Below are 16,283 nucleotides of genomic sequence, written 5' to 3'. Positions count from 1 at the left end.
TTGGAAGTACATAGATGAATAAACATTGTTCCTGCCTCCTAGAGGACAAACAGGACAATGGGAGTGTAGGTACATTCTACAGTGCTGTCGAAATGATAGTTATTATTAACCTATGTAATGCTAGGGTAGGTGATGTTAGGTTATGAGTGATAGAGGACATGTCACATCATTCTCCTGCAGAAGTTAGGAGATTCATTCTCGTTTGGCCTTGAAAAGCAAACTTTGTATAAATGGAGTTACTAAAATAATGATCTTCCCCCCCGCCATCCTGATAGGCTGATATTTGCTGATTTCAAACATTTGGAAAGTAGGTGAATTTTTGTTTCTTTCCTTTTTGTAGCAAATCAATATCTAAGGCAACTATTACTATTATATTTATGAGCTATTTCAGAATTATGTAAAAAGATCTTCAGTTGACTTAATCATTTCATTCACAATTTGTAAATTGGTGTGCTTGTTTTTTATCATCTTTAAGCTGTGGAATTCTTTCACATTTGTCTGTTAACATCCTTTCAAAATACCCATTTTGTACCAATTAATTATTCTACTATCTAAAACCTTTAGTATGTTAAGAACAAGCAGTAGAAGAGTAAGATTAATTGCATGACCTTATTTTGAAAGAAATACATATTTCTAAATTTAAATGTATTTAGGGTCACCATTTGGAATTTTCCTGAAATTATATTCTGTAAACCTACATAGTGTTTGGCAAGGATCAAATTTGTGCAATTAATAATAGAGTGTTTTTTAAGGACCAGAGACCGAAGACAGGTAACATAGGAAATGGTTTTACATAAGCATGTGTAAAATGTATATTCTTTAAATGTACTTGCTATGGATTTTCATATGTATAAGTAAACTGGAAGTTTACTACTTTTAAATTTGTGATATGCTACCAGGTAGAATTATTATGGGAAATAAAGTAGAGATTTAAATTAAACAATAAAAGTTTTGTGTTGTATCTCTCTGTATATATATAAATGTTTATATGGCTATATATTGTTTGCATATATGATAATGTATTATGTATGTATGATACAGTGATTTAATGGTGGTATAAAAATAGAGCCTTCTAAATATCCTAAGCCTTCAAATAGATGTGAGGGTATTCATATTTTTTTAAGTATTCAAATAATTAGTTTTCTAGTTATTTTCCCTGTGTTTGGAGTCAGTCACCAGTGGGAATTTGATGGAAGACTAGACTAAATAACTTTGTAATTACCATGGTTTATGAACATTGGTGATTGTCTTAAAGACTAATTCCCTCACTCCTCCCTTCCCTACAAGTCTTTATACGTATATATGTGCCTATGAGGGAATAGTTGTGCACTATGCTAAGTATTTTATATATTTCATTTCATTTGATCATAAGGCAAATGAGGTATTATTATCATCCTTTAATAGGTAAGGAACTGAATACATTTAATATGTGACAGAGTTGGATTTGAATCTGGGTCTGTCTAATTCATAAGCACTAGAGAAGTCTATTTAATTCACAGAAATAATTTTGGTATAATACCTATGAAGGTAAAAAGATACAATTGCCGTTTTTATGATTTTACTTTTGTTTACTTGTTTTTACAGGAATTTTCAAAATGAATTATACAGAGTCCAGCCCATTAAGAGAATCAACTGCCATAGGTTTTACACCTGAGTTAGAAAGTATCATACCTGTGCCTTCCAATGAGACCACTTGTGAAAACTGGAGAGAGATACATCATCTGGTTTTTCATGTAGCAAATATTTGTTTTGCAGTTGGGTTGGTTATTCCAACTACTCTTCACCTTCATATGATATTTCTTAGGGGAATGTTAACTCTAGGTAAGATACCTAACAGATATTTTATGTAACTTTTCTGTAACTAACATAAGATGGGCTTTACATTGAGAGCTTCAGAGTATTCTTTGTCAGGCCCATAGCAAGCCAAAAAATGTAAGTCTTTGTTAATGAATTAGCAATATATCAATTAGCTTAGAGCATAGGCCGTCACATGCCATATCTCTCCCCTACTTACTTTATTTATATGTGCTTTCATATGTTGTTTAGGTTTTCCAGATACCAGAACATTCATTCATGTGTAAGAGTATGAACTTTAGAGCCAAATTGTGTGATTCAAGTCCTGGTTCTACTTCTTGTTAACTGTAACTTGGGCAAGTGATTTAATCTTTCTACTGCCTCAGTTTCCTCATGTATCAGATAAGGGTAAAAATAATACCACCTCCCAAAGTTGTTGTGAATTAAATGTGTGTCATATGTATATTTAACTTGGAATATTGCCTGCACATAGTAAGTACTGTATAGTTTTAACTATTATTACTTGAAAAGATATTTGCTGTGGGCAGTAAAGAAACATTGGGAACAAAAACAATTACCAGATACAGTAGTTCAAATAAAACAAATTTTTTTTTTTGTTCCCAGTAACCCTGATGAAGCAAGTTAAATTGATTCACATCAGAATATTAAAACAATTGAATCTGTTATATTAGCCAGTGATTCTTGACAAATTATTCTCTATGTGATTATTTCCCTGATGGCCCATTTATTCAGGTGCATTTTTTAGCACCTGTGATGTGTCAAGACAAAGACTGAGGAAGGCCGTCTTCATCCTTGAGAAAGACACTCTTGTGGGGGCTGGTGGAGAAACAGATGGGCATTCCCAGTATGGTGTATCGGATGCTGGGATGCAGTGTGCACCCATTATCCAGGGGGACACGGAGAAGGTGATAGACTTAGTAGGAGGGCAGAGCAGGGTCCCACTGAGGAGGTGACATGGGACCTGGATTTTGGAAGATGAGCAGGATTTCTCTGAGTGAATGTGTGTAGTATCCAAACAAAGAGCACAGAAGAGAAGGAAATTGAGCATATTGGGGTGAACGTAGAGTAGTGCATTGTGCTTAAAAATATAAATGGGCTGGACACAGTGGCTCACGCCTGTAATCCCAGCACTGTGGGAGGCCAAGGTGGGCGGATTACCTGAGGTCAGGAGTTCGAGACCAGCTTGGCCAACATGGTGAAACCTTGTCTCTACTAAAAGTACAAAAATTAGCCAGGCATGGTGGCAGGCGCTTGTAATCCCAACTACTCGGGAGGCTGAGGCAGGAGAATTGCTTGAACCCAGGAGACAGAGGTTGCAGTGAGCCGAGATTGTGCCACTGCACTCCAACCTGGCGACAGAGCTAGATTCCGCCTCAAAAAAAAAATGTGATAAATGACAAGGAAAAAGAGGCTGGAAGGTTAGTAGAAGCTTGTGGGACCTCTGTGGCTGTGTGACCTGTGAGTAAGGTGAGGATTACAGCAGTAGGAACAGGGAGTTGAATGGAAAAAAAAATACCGTACCCTATAAAAAAGCAAACATCAATTATGAATTTTAAGACAGAGTTTTGGAGGTGGAATGAACCAAAGATATTATCAAATCTAACACTTTATTCTGTAAATGCAGAAAGAGAAACCTAGGCCAGGCATAGTGGCTAACGCCTGTAGTCCTAGCACTTTGGGAGGCTGAAGTGAGAGTATCTCTTGAAGCCAGGAGTTCAAAACCAGCCTGGGCAATGTAGTGAGACCCTATGTCTACAAAACATTTAAAAATTAGATGGGCATGGTGGCATGCATCTGTGGTCCCAGCTATTTGGGAGGTTGAGGTGGGAGGATGGCTTGAGCCTGGGATGTCGAGGCTGCTGCCTTCCAGCCTGGGCGACAGAGCAAGACCCTGTCTCAAAAAAGAAAAAAAAATTTTAAAAAGCGAAACCTAGACAAGTAAAATGACCCATCCAAAATTAAGACGGAGAAAAAATGGCCAAACCAGGACAATAATTCAGGTCCTCCAGTTTTTCTCTGTCATCCCATTATATACCTTGTCTCCTTTAAATTAAAATATTTTAAATTGCTTCACTATGTGCTATGAAATATTACTTAAAGAATATTTAAATTTTTACATTTTGGGCTTGATTCGGGTGCCTCAGATCATTCTTATGAAATAAAAAATTGCAAGTGAGTAACTTTTAAAGTGGGTGGTTAGCTTTTGTGAGTATGCCTGTGTAAATGATTTATATCTTCATGATAGTTTTATTTTAAATGTATATACTGTATTAACTTTCCTACCATAAAATTGATCAAAAGAAACTGGGGATATTTTATATAAGGTAAGACAATCAATAAGAAAACACAGGAAGATTCTCAGAGATAAATGGATAATCACCAAGGGAAAATTCAGATGGCTAAAACATTTTGGTAAAATATGCAGGCTCACCAGTAATCATGGAAATGTAAAATAAAGTGTACATAATTCCTCACTATCAAATTAGGAGTTTTCACATTTTATAATACAGTCATGCATCGTATAATGAAAGTGGTCCCATAATATAGTACCACATGTTCACCTTTTCCATGTTTAGATATATTTAGATATACAAATACTCACCTTTGTGTTATAATTGCCTGCAGTATTCAATATTCAATACAGTAACAAGCTGTACTTTATTGGTTTATACCCTATAGTGTAGTAGACTATGCCATCTGGGTTTATGTACGTATACTCTCTGATGTTCACACAGCAACAAAATCATCTAACAAAATGTTTCTCAGAATATATCCCTGTCATTAAGTGACACATGACTATACTGACAACTTGATATTGGCATTTCTAACTAGTAGGATTGCAAATTTGTACAAACCTTTTGGAAAACAATTCTTCAATATTGTAAAAAACTATAAAGTTCTTTCCCTAGATTCACCTTCAGGTAATCCAGACTAATCACAAATACAGAAAAATTTGTATGTATAAAATTTTTTTTCCACTTGTCAAAAATTATACCCTCAAAATATTGTGTTTCCGGCAGTAGGGGGATGGTTAAATAAATTATGGTTTAATCAGTTGCAGTCTTTTAAAACTATGCTTGCAAAGAGTTTAATGAAATGGGAAAATCACTGGAATAAGTCAAAAAGGAGATTTTAAAATTGTATGTGTGCTAGGTTTGCCATCTGGTAAAACTGTATGAAAACTAATTCTGTAAGGCAGAATTAAATTATTTGATATTTAATGGCTTTCTTTAAATAGTAGAATTATGGATTTTTCCCCTTTAAAAATATTTTTTATACTTTGTATTTCCTGTATGTTTTTAATACAGATTTTATTCAACAAAGCATATATTTGGGGTTTTTTTTGGTCACTGGACAAAAAATGAAACAATGTGATATTTGGCTTAGGAGTTCTAAAATGTGTTTGATTTACAGTAGTCCCCACATCCATTGATTCACTTTCTGTGGTCAACAACAGTCCAATAATATTAAATGGAAAATACCAAGAATAAACAATTCATATATTTTAAATTGCAAGACATTCTGAATAGTGCGATGAAATCTTGCAGTGTTCTGCTGTATCCTGCCTGGGATGTGAATCATCCCTTTGTCCAACTTATCCCAACTATATGTGTTACCCACCCAGTGATTGCTTATTAGCCGTCTTGGGTATCAGATCAATAAAACGTAGTGTTTATAGAGTTGTATACTATCTATGGTTTCAGGCATCCACTGGGGGTCTTACAAAGTATCACCTTCAGAAAAGGGAGGACTACTGTATATATAGAGGATATCAAATTTATTAAGCTCCCTGCTTAGGTTCTTCTAGATTATCTAACATGTTAACTTTGCTCTTCAACAGGATGTACCCTTTATATCGTCTGGGCCACTCTCTACCGATGTGCCTTGGATATAATGATCTGGAACTCTGTGTTCTTGGGTGTCAACATTTTGCATCTGTCGTATCTTTTATACAAGAAGAGACCGGTAATTACTAAAATTAATTAATAAGGAAGTGATTTTAAAGCTAAAGCTTTGAAAGGTACTTTGTTCAGAGTTAAGAGTAAGCATCTAGCATATTTAGTCACTTTAATATAATTTCTCTGACGTTTAGGCTTTCTGTTTACATATGCCTGAAAATGAAACATCTTAGTACCATGAAATTTGTTCTACAAATGAGTTTTTAAAACTTTAAAAATCATTAGCATATGAGAGAACATGAATAATATTTTCCTTTTTAAGTCATATTACTTGATTTTTTATATTAATATTCAGATGTTAACCTGGAAATATCATTGCCCAGTTATAAAATTACTTACTAATAGGCAACTTCTGTAAACATTCTAATGATTTACAAATAGTTCATGCTATTTTTTATGTAATAACTGTATATTTTTCTAATGCCCAAAGTATTCATTTAAGGAAGTCACCATATTTGGTGGGTTGCTACCAAAACACCAGTCTTTAACTTTTTCTTTTCAGCTCTGATTTATCTTGTATTTGTTGATCATACCAAGAATAGAAATAGAGCAGGAAAACAGCAGGTCCTAGAAATCACCCCATATGTATCTACTGACTTGCCTAAGCACAAACATTCAGTAAAGTAAAAGATATAATGCTTGCCTTAATCTTACGTTTGGGGCCAGATTTGCATGTACAAAACTATCAGAAAACAAGACAATTCATAGAAGATTCTAATTTGAATGATGCAGATGATATATAATAGGCATTCAACTAGATTGTAACCTCATCCAAACATAGTGAGTCAGTCTGTGTTGTTTTACTGTAATATTCAGTTTTTTCCAGGTTATGCTATGTAATAAATCTCAGTGATATATAACAGCAAATGGGCTTTTTTTCTCACCCACCTTGTATCTTGACTCTGGCAGCTATGTGTCAGCTGTGATTCTGTTCTATGCATCTCATTCATTTCAGGGTCTGTGCTGAAGCAGCAGGTTCTATTTGGACCATGCATTCTCATGGCAGAAGAAAAAGTACTAGAGAACAAAAGAGAAACACCCAATGTCTCTTAAAACTTTTGCTCAAAAGGGACATATATTGTTTCTGTTCACATTTCATTGGCAAAAACAAGTGCCATGGCCAAGTTTGATAATATGGGGCATGGAGTGGAGTAAGGGGATGTACAGTCCTCTTACAGAGGTTGGGAGCAGTGAATAACTGGGAACAATAATCTAACACACTTATTGTTGTATCCACTTTTCCTGTCAACCATTATTGGCACACAGTAGGTGCTCAAAAAAACCTTTGATGAGTAAATGCTTTCAAAGAGGAAAAGAATTAGGCCAGGTGCAGTGGTTCACACCTGTAATCCCAACACTTCGGAAAGCCGAGGCGGGTGGGTCACCTGAGGTCAGGAGTTTAAGACCAGTCTGGCCAACATGGCGAAAACCTGTCTCTACTAAAAAATACAAAAATTAGCTGGCATGGTAGTGCACACCTGTAGTCCCAGCTACTCAGAGGCTGAGGCACAAGAATCGCTTGAACCCAGGAGGTGGAGGTTGCAGTGAGCCGAGATTGAGCCACTGTGCTCCAGCCTGGGTGATAGAGTGACACTTTTGTCTCAAAAAAAAAAAAGGAAAAGAATTAAGAGGGCTTCATGAGGCTGGGCGCCATGGCTCATGCCTGTAATCCTAGCACTTTGGGAGGCCTAGGTTGGAAGATCACTTGAGCCCAGGAGTTCGAGACCAGCCTGTGCAACATAGACCCTGTCTCTACAAAAAATTTAAAAATCAGCTGGATGCAGTAGCACACACCTGTAGTCCCAGCTTCTCGGGAGGATCACTGGAACCCAGGAGTTTGAGACTGCAGTGAGCTATGATCACACCATTGCACTCCAGCACAGGCAACAGAGCGAGATTCCATCTCCAAAAATTAAATACATAAAAAGGGCTTGATCTGAGAGTTACGGGATGAGCAGATTATGAATAAATCATATTAAATGCTCACTAATAGAGCTTTGGAGTAGATTGCATTTTCTGAATGTCAGAACTTGCTGGAACCCCAAAATTTAAGGTTCAGAAGTTGCTGATATGATCATAGCACCAAATAGGTAAATCGCTTAGTGTCTGTGCTTTTGTTTCTTCATACTATAAATCTACTTTTTTGAAAAATATGAATGCTGGATTTTCCTCAAAATGAAACAGCAGGACAAGTAGGAGCATTGCAAATGCTATAGTGACATCAGGTTGGAGCAGCTGTCATGATCTGGGTCTATAGGCGTCATATCGTGCCTGCCAGAGATACAGTGCAGTATGGTTTTCCATCCACCCAGTTAGTGTGACTTCCAGAGACTAATACTGGGCCCAAAGATGGGGCATGACCTGGGCTCTGGAGAATCTGACAACACAAATGATTAAGCCATTTTGTTTTTCTCTTCTTACAGTAGCCAGCCTTATTTGCCAGTGGGTTATCCATTTTACAGAGTTAATTTTAGCTTACGATGAAAATTCTACACTAAAACTCTTTTACACCCTTTTATTTTTCCTTCACTTTACTTGAGAGTACATAAATGTGAAGCAGGGATTGCAGCTGTGCATGTTTGTTTTTCTATATTGGTGCATTAAGTAATTACATGGAGATAAAATGCTTAATGTTTGTGTTAACTTTGTAAATTTGTTTCCTCATTGATTCCTATTTTGTGTTGATTTTCTTGCTGCCATATTTAAAAGTTAGTAAAATTTTTTTGTGTGTGAAACAAAAGGTTTCACAGAAAAGGTTTTCTGTTATTTATAGAAGGTGCTAAGATTGGGAAGATGAATGTTGTGACAACATTGAAAACCTAAACAGTTGCATTATAGCTAATAGGAAGAGGTTATGATGAGTAGTGCGGATCTTCCCCTTATGCTCTGAGTTCAGTTTAACTTCAAAAGTTTTTTGATTTTTTTTTTTTTTTTGAGACAGTCTTACTCTGTTGCCCAGGCTGGAGTGCAATGGTGCAATCATAGTTCACTGCAGTCTCAAACTTCTGGGCTCAAGTAACCCTCCCACCTCAGCCTCCCAAGTACCCAGGACTATAGGTACTAATTTTTTTTTCTTTTTCTTTTTCTTTCTTTCTTTATTTATTTTTTGATACCGAGTTTCACTCTTGTTGCCCAGGCTAGAGTGCAATGGAGCAATCTCAGCTCACTGCAGCCTCCGCCTCCCGGGTTCAAGCAATTCACCAGCCACAGCCTCCTGAGTAGCTGAGATTGCAGGTGCATGCCACCACGCCCAGCTAATTTCTTGCACTTTTAGTAGAGATGGGGGTTTCACCATGTTGGTCAGGCTGGTCTCGAACTCCTGACCTCAGAAGATCCACCCGCCTCGGCCTTCCACAGTGCTGGGATTACAGGTGTGACCACTGAAAGTGCTGGGATTACAGGTGTGACCACCGCACCTGGCTTTTTTCTTTTTAAGTAAAGATAAAGCCTCACTGTGTTACCCAGGCTGCTCTCAAACTCTTGGGCTCAAGTGCTTCTCCTACCTCAGCCTCCCAAAGTGCCAGAATTACAGGCATGAACCACCTCACATGACCTAACTGTACCCTTTTAGCATCTAAAGTATAAACTTCTATCACCATTTCACTTGCTGTGTAAGATTCTATTGGCCTAAATACAGAAGGGTGATGGTATATATCAAAGATTTGTTTAATATCAAAACCATATTTAGACCACAGAAGTCAGTGTTTTGGGATTGCTGCTGCATTGGTGCAGCATCTAGTCATTGCTGCATTTCAGGTAAAGATTGAAAAGGAACTCAGTGGCATCTACCGGCGATTGTTTGAACCACTCCGTGTGCCTCCAGATTTGTTCAGAAGACTAACTGGACAGTTTTGCATGATCCAAACCTTGAAAAAGGGCCAAACTTATGCTGCAGAGGATAAAACCTCAGTTGATGACCGTCTGAGTATTCTCTTGAAGGGAAAGTAAGTGTTCTGTGGAAATCAAAATTCCTAGTTTACCTTTAATCTTTTCATGGCCTCTGGGAAGGAAGTGAATGGAAGGAAATGTTGCCAATGAATGGAGAAAGCAGTCACAGAGTTTGTTGTTGGTGGAATTTTATGCTACAACTACACTTTACAATGCTATAGAGCAACATGTTAAAGCCAGGTTGAATGTACTGCTCTGAATCTTGATGTCAGGATTTTCAATTGAAAGTATTTTAACCATTTTTGACCTTTTATTAAAAATGAATGAGTCAAAATTGTAGTGGATTTAAACTAGACATTGAAATTCAAAAAGCTTATGCATGCTCCATAGTTAATTTGTCTTGAATATCACAAAAATACAACTTCTAGGAATATCAGCCTTGTGGGGAGAGAGTCAGTCTCTGTTGTGCTGGCATTGTTATTAATAACACCTCTTTCCCTCTCAGAAGTGTCCCAGCTAGAGTTACAGATTATATGGTCACTTCCGTTACAAGAGCAATAGTAACCACTAGACAGCATACATCTGGCTCAATACTGGACACTGTTTTTTTCTTTTCTAACGTTATTTTTTGAAATACTTGTGCCTCAAGAAGTGCTTTTAGTTATGTCCATCATCTGTGGAATTTTTAAAACTGTACTACAAAATAAAATCGCATAAGATTATAGCAGTTTTAAGGATCATCATGGTATTTGTGAAATATTGCTTTTATTAACATTAATTTCTGTTATCAGAATGAAGGTCTCCTATCGAGGACATTTTCTGCATAATATTTACCCCTGTGCCTTTATAGATTCTCCTGAATTTAGATCAACTCAGATGCACAAAGGTGAAAAATTCCAGGTACGTTTTCACATGATTTTTAAGGAGATTGAAACTAGTTTGCATCTCATTCAGAATCCAAAGGATATTAATAGAAACGCTGCTATGAATTATTGGGGGAAAAAACAAGTTACCATAGGGCATATATAGTATTGTCTCTTTTTTTTGTTTGTTTGTTTGTTTGAGACGGAGTCTTGCACTGTTGCCCAGGCTGGAGTGCAGTAGTGCAATCTCGGCTCACTGCAAGCTCCGCCTCCCAGGTTCACGCCATTCTCCTGCCTCAACCTCCCGAGTAGCTGGGACTACAGGTGCCTGCCACCACCCCCGGCTAATTTTTTGTATTTTTAGTAGAGACGGGGTTTCACCGTGTTAGCCAGGATGGTCTCAATCTCTTTACCTCATGATCTGCCTGCCTTGGCCTCCCAAAGTGCTGGGATTACAGGCATGAGCCACCACGCCTGGCCTAAAAAATGCTGTATATATGTACAGAAAATGTTACAGAAAGATATATTCTAATTTTGTCATAATGTTATTTCTAGACTGTTTGCTTTTTAAACTTTTTTTGCTTATTTGAATTTTTATAATTTTTCCTATAGAAAACATCTTATGCTTTATTAACAAAAAGGAAAATGTGAGCTGTAGATAATCACTGTTCTTAAACCAAGTAATTGACATTTATTGGAGAAAACCAGAAAACTGACTTTGCCTTAGGGAATTTATTTTGTTAATTCTTATGAAAGAAATCTAATCACTAAACTCTTTTATACTTAATGAATATGTTTAAGGGGAAAGAACGAAGTTCTTCATAATGGCAATATTTTGAACATGGACTACTTAGTGTGATTCCTTTTGTGTTAAAACAAATTGCTCCAGCTGGGCGCGGTGGCTCACACCTGTAATTTTGGGAGGCTGAGGCAGGCAGATCACGAGGTCAGGAGATCAAGACCATCCTGGTTAACATGGTGAAACCCCGTCTCTACTAAAAATACAAACAATTAGCTGGGTGTGGTGGTGGGCACCTGTAGTCCCAGCTACTCGGGAGGCTGAGGCAGGAGAATGGCGTGAACCTGGGAGGCGGAGCTTGCAGTGAGCCAAGATCGCGCCACTGCACTCCAGCCTGGGCAACAGAGCAAGACTCCTTCTCAAAAAAAAAACAAAAAAACAACAAAAAACAAATTGGTCCATTATGTGGCACTTTGTTCTGATTCGTTCTGTAAGTGTCCAGCCCTCCTATGTTATTCATTCACCTTGTTATTGGAAGGAAATTAACCAAGAAAATAAATGGGTGAGAGTTTCCTTTAGTCTCAGCCTCTGGATTAACAGCAGTAAGGAAATATCCTGAGAACGGGATTGCTTGTGGGCAAGAAGGTAAATCTATTTAGGTAAGAAATGGAAACGAAGAGGCTATTACTACCTGACGGAGGAAGGAATGTTAGTGTTTCTTGATGACAGAATCTTATTTTAGAGTCTCATTTTGAGATGCTATACAATTTGGGATGCCACAAAATTGGAGATAAAAGAACACTTACAGACATACAGTTTAGTTTATATCATTTACGATGGTTTCAATCCTGCCCTGCTCCCGCCCTTCCTGAATAACTGGCCTGAGTAATCGTGCAGCTTGTTAGTTATGTGCATTTACTAAAAGGTTGCATATAGATTCACTGTTATGCAACATTCTTCCCGAGCTGGCTGGGCTTACAATACAGAAGGAGACAGCTAATGCTGTGTCCTGGCTCCTGTCTTTACACTCTCACCTTGTTGTTGTGAGGGTCAGCTTTGATGTGAGATTTATGTTCTTATTTTATCTTCAATCACCACCATCTACAAACGTGCAGGGCCACATCTTCTTTCTCTCCTTCTTTGCTGTGACCTTTTTACAGTTTCTTCTTCCAAAGGCCAACATTTATCTTTTGCCTGTATTTCTCTGTGTATAGTAGCAGGTGGTTTTGTGTGATAACTATCTCATATAATCCTGAAGAGACTGGGATTTGAGGATGGGGTGGGAATTGAACCTGCTTTGTTGCCAGAATCAAGTGGTCCCCAAGAGGCCAGAAATACTAACATACTATCTTTTCCACGGGACTTCAGATTGTATTTATAATTACATCAACAAAAAAGGAATTCCTACCACTAGCTACAGTTCTCTTTCTTCTTGGGGACTAGGGATTGGATTTTGGTAGTTGAGAATTATTCCCAATAATTATAAAAATGCCAAAAACGTGACCAAAATTTTATCGTGCCATAGCTGGATGAAGAAAATGTGTTCAGCTTTTCCTAATGCCAGTCAGCTTTTCTCTGCATAGAGTCTCGTGTGGCATTTCCTGATTGGCCAGTAGATTAAAACTAGCATCATGAAGCCTGTGTTCTGTATAGCTGGAGCCATCAGAGTAAGCCCTTGGGAGAGACTGTACTTTGATTGTTTACAAAATGTTCCTGTTGGCAGATCCTCGAGAGTAATAAATAGCTGTTACACATCTGTGTAGGAGTATGTATATTGCCACTCACCTATGCAAGTTCCCAAATGAAAAATGTCACATTCTCCCAGAGTCAACTTCTCGCTACCTGTGTCAATGGCAGAGGACGCTTGATCATCAGCTGTCAGGGTTCTCCACCCTCACACTTTTTACCTGCTAAGCTCATCCTTCCCTAACTCTGACCAGTTAAACATGTTCGATGAGGATCTACTTCCTTTGAGTTTCTCTTTCTTTAAATTCTTTCTGTGGTCAGGGTGCTCATGAATTGTACAGTAGGATGAAAAGGAGGAAAGAGAAGGCAAGTGGGACTCAATGACTGTCCCTTGAGATTGCACAGCAGGTGTTGCTCAGGTAAATATGTAGTAATTATCATGATAATAAGCATAGTGATAGAGCTGAGAAAACAGATTCTGAACTTACAGTTTGTTATCCCTAGGTACTTATAGTGATTTTGGTACTTATAGCCCAGAGTTGCTGTTTATAACTATCGATAGAATCTTGAGTATTATTACTACAAAAGATAAAGTAGGCCAGGCACGGCCGCCCACACCTGTAATCCCGGCACTTTGGGAGGCCGAGGCGGGCACCTGAGGTCAGGAGTTTGAGACCAGCCTGGCCAACATGGTGAAACCTGGTGTCCACTAAAAATACAAAAATTAGCTGGGCATGGTGGCAGGTGTCTGTAATCCCAGCTACTCAGGAGGCTGAGGCAGGAGAATCACTTGAACTCGGGAGGCGGAGGTTGCAGTGAGCTGAGATCACGCCCCTGCACTCCAGCCTAGGCGACAGAATGAGACTCCATCTCAAAAAAAAAAAAAAAAAAAAAGATGAAAGTAGTGTTTTGTTTGGTTTCTTCTTTATGTAGATATTTTATATTAAGTGAGCTTTACTGTTTGCAAGCTTTTCTTTTGTATTCTATCTCATGCTGCTGCCTTCCCATAGCCAATAGCATGTCCTGGTGTTGCAAAGCCCAAAAATCAAAGTTTTATTGGCTTCAAGGGGAGAGGGATGTCTTGCAGGCATATGTCCATGCTCTTGTAAAAGAAATGAACACTAAGTTTTAATGGTATTGAAAGAAAACATTATCTTAATATTAAGTAAATATTTTGGCGGAGCTGTGAAGCAATTTCCTCTGCCACTTTTGAATCTGTGTTATTTTAGTGCTTAGGAGAACTCAATAAGCATCAGTGGAATAGACCACTTCTAGGATATTTTAGTGTTTGGTATATGAAATGCAGTATGATGCATGCAAAAAGTATTAAATTATTTCCTTAGGACAGTCAGCCAGTCCTATTGCCACACTGCGGTTTCTGATACTAGCACATGTGGCAGATCCCTCAGAGACCTTTGTTTCCTGCACTGGAGCCCAGTGTCTTCTCTTTATGACAGGCTGTAGAATTGGTTTGGAATCTAAAGGGAGGAACTGATCCAGTACCTTGTGGTAATCACGGCAAACCTGTTTGCAAATGCTTAGTCTAATTTTCGACCTGAAAGATGTCCTTTTATGTCTTCTGTTGCCATATTTGCTTTTATTTCTTCAGTAAAATTCTTCACAAGGACTCAAGCATAGCACTACTGAAATGCCTAATAAGAAGTAAATTTATTTTGTGGAAACTTTTAAAATTCTTATATTGCTTTATAAGATATTCTCATAAAAAATACACTTTGCTTGACTGTTGTGACAGGAAATCATTAAATAAAACTGTCTATTTGGTAGAAATGAAACATTAGGAATCAAGTAAAATGACCTCAGTCAGCACTCTAACTACTGGCTTCCAACTAAATCCATGTTTTTATGGGCCTGTAAGTTACTCATATGAACTAAGTACGGCTTATTATTTGAATACTATTATTTTATATTCAATAATAACTTAAACAGGTCAAAAGTAATTTTTAAACCATCAATAAAAAGTGAATTTGCTAAGGGAATTACAGTGTCATCGTAAAAGTTCATTGCCTCAGTGGAAACTTGAGGTAATTCAGATGGCTGAAGAAAAGTTAACAGCCTTATGTATCATCTAAATATAATTTCTTCATCTCATAGATGATTTCCATCTCCTCTTTTAACTCCTTCACCCACTCTTTTCCAGAGTCCTGGGTGACATCTTTGCACAATGAAGGAACATCAGTCCTAACTGTCTTTAGCACTTAGGTGCATGGCTGGGCCCTCATGAGGACCCCATGCTTACTTTTCTGTTATTACTCCAGGAATATTTTTCAATTGCCTTCCATTTATGCACCCACCTCATACCATCTGTGGGAATTCCCCAGGGGCAGTTTGCTTATACTCCTCTTCCTGTAAATCTTGCCATGTTTTTGATCCTGTTTCTTTATTAGCAGCCTCCACTAGAATGTAGGCTTCGTGGCATGTGTTCAGCCTTTCTTTGTATGAGAGGCTCTTGATGGACTGCCAACCTTGTAGTCACTAGGCAGAAATACTTTCTATGAAATGGTATTGATGAGTATTGGGTGTATTGGGTAGATTTTGACCTGGTGGGAAAATACATTTGGGCTGAAAGTCAAAAGTGCTCACTTTACCACTACTTTTTTTTTTTTTTTTTTTTGAGATGAAGTCTCACTCTGTCGCCCAGGCTGGCGTGCAACGGCACGATCTCGGCTCACTGCAACCTCTGCCTCCCAGATTCAAGGGATTCTTGTGCCTCAGCCTCCTGAATAGCTGGGATTACAGGCTCCTGCCACCACACCCAGCTAATTTTTTTTACTTTTAGTAGAGACAGAGTTTCACCATGTTGGCCCAGGCTGGTCTTGAGCTCCTGGCCTCAAGTGATCTGCCCATCTTAGCCTCCGAAGTAGCTGGGAGTGTAGGCACATGCCAGTTTGCCTGGCTAATTTTTGTATGTTTTGTAGAGCCACTCTACCACTAATTAATATGTGTTTGTGAGTTTTTTGGTCCTTCTCATTTGGCATCTGAAAAATGGGGAAGAATATTACTTGTCTTATTTTAAACGGATTTTTGAGGATCCACTTACATGATAGATATGAAAGCACCTTAAAGTTTAAAAGTACATATACAAAGTGAGTGGCATTATGTGCTGCTGTCACCCCCTAGTCATTCTCGACCACTTTCCCCTGTTCTATAGTTGTCAGAACACTTACTGCCACCTGAAATTGTCATATTTCTTTATTAATTATCATCCTTCTCCACTAGAATGTAAGCTTCACGGGGAAAGCATCTTGTCTTTCTTGTTTACCATTGTAACTTCATACCTTGAAGTAGCATAAAGTACATGCATAGTAATGTATA

At 38.0% G+C, this 16,283-nt stretch overlaps 1 protein-coding gene across 1 annotated transcript in view; it reads left to right on the top strand.

The window, feature by feature from the left end:
• The window catches only part of BVES (blood vessel epicardial substance), a 38,607-nt gene that overhangs the window by 1,992 nt on the left and 20,332 nt on the right, over positions 1 to 16,283 (top strand). Inside the window, exons 2-5 of the mRNA XM_002817195.5 lie at positions 1,585 to 1,821; positions 5,657 to 5,781; positions 9,531 to 9,718; positions 10,454 to 10,562. Of these exons, the coding sequence (XP_002817241.1) occupies positions 1,596 to 1,821; positions 5,657 to 5,781; positions 9,531 to 9,718; positions 10,454 to 10,562 (648 nt within the window). The 5' untranslated portion in view covers positions 1,585 to 1,595. The remainder of the gene's footprint in view (positions 1 to 1,584; positions 1,822 to 5,656; positions 5,782 to 9,530; positions 9,719 to 10,453; positions 10,563 to 16,283) is intronic.

The sequence above is a fragment of the Pongo abelii genome, chromosome 5, assembly GCF_028885655.2.
Source record: "Pongo abelii isolate AG06213 chromosome 5, NHGRI_mPonAbe1-v2.0_pri, whole genome shotgun sequence".
Classification (NCBI taxonomy): domain Eukaryota; kingdom Metazoa; phylum Chordata; class Mammalia; order Primates; family Hominidae; genus Pongo; species Pongo abelii.
Note: the sequence above shows the minus strand (reverse complement) of the source record. Positions and strands in the feature narration are given on the sequence as shown.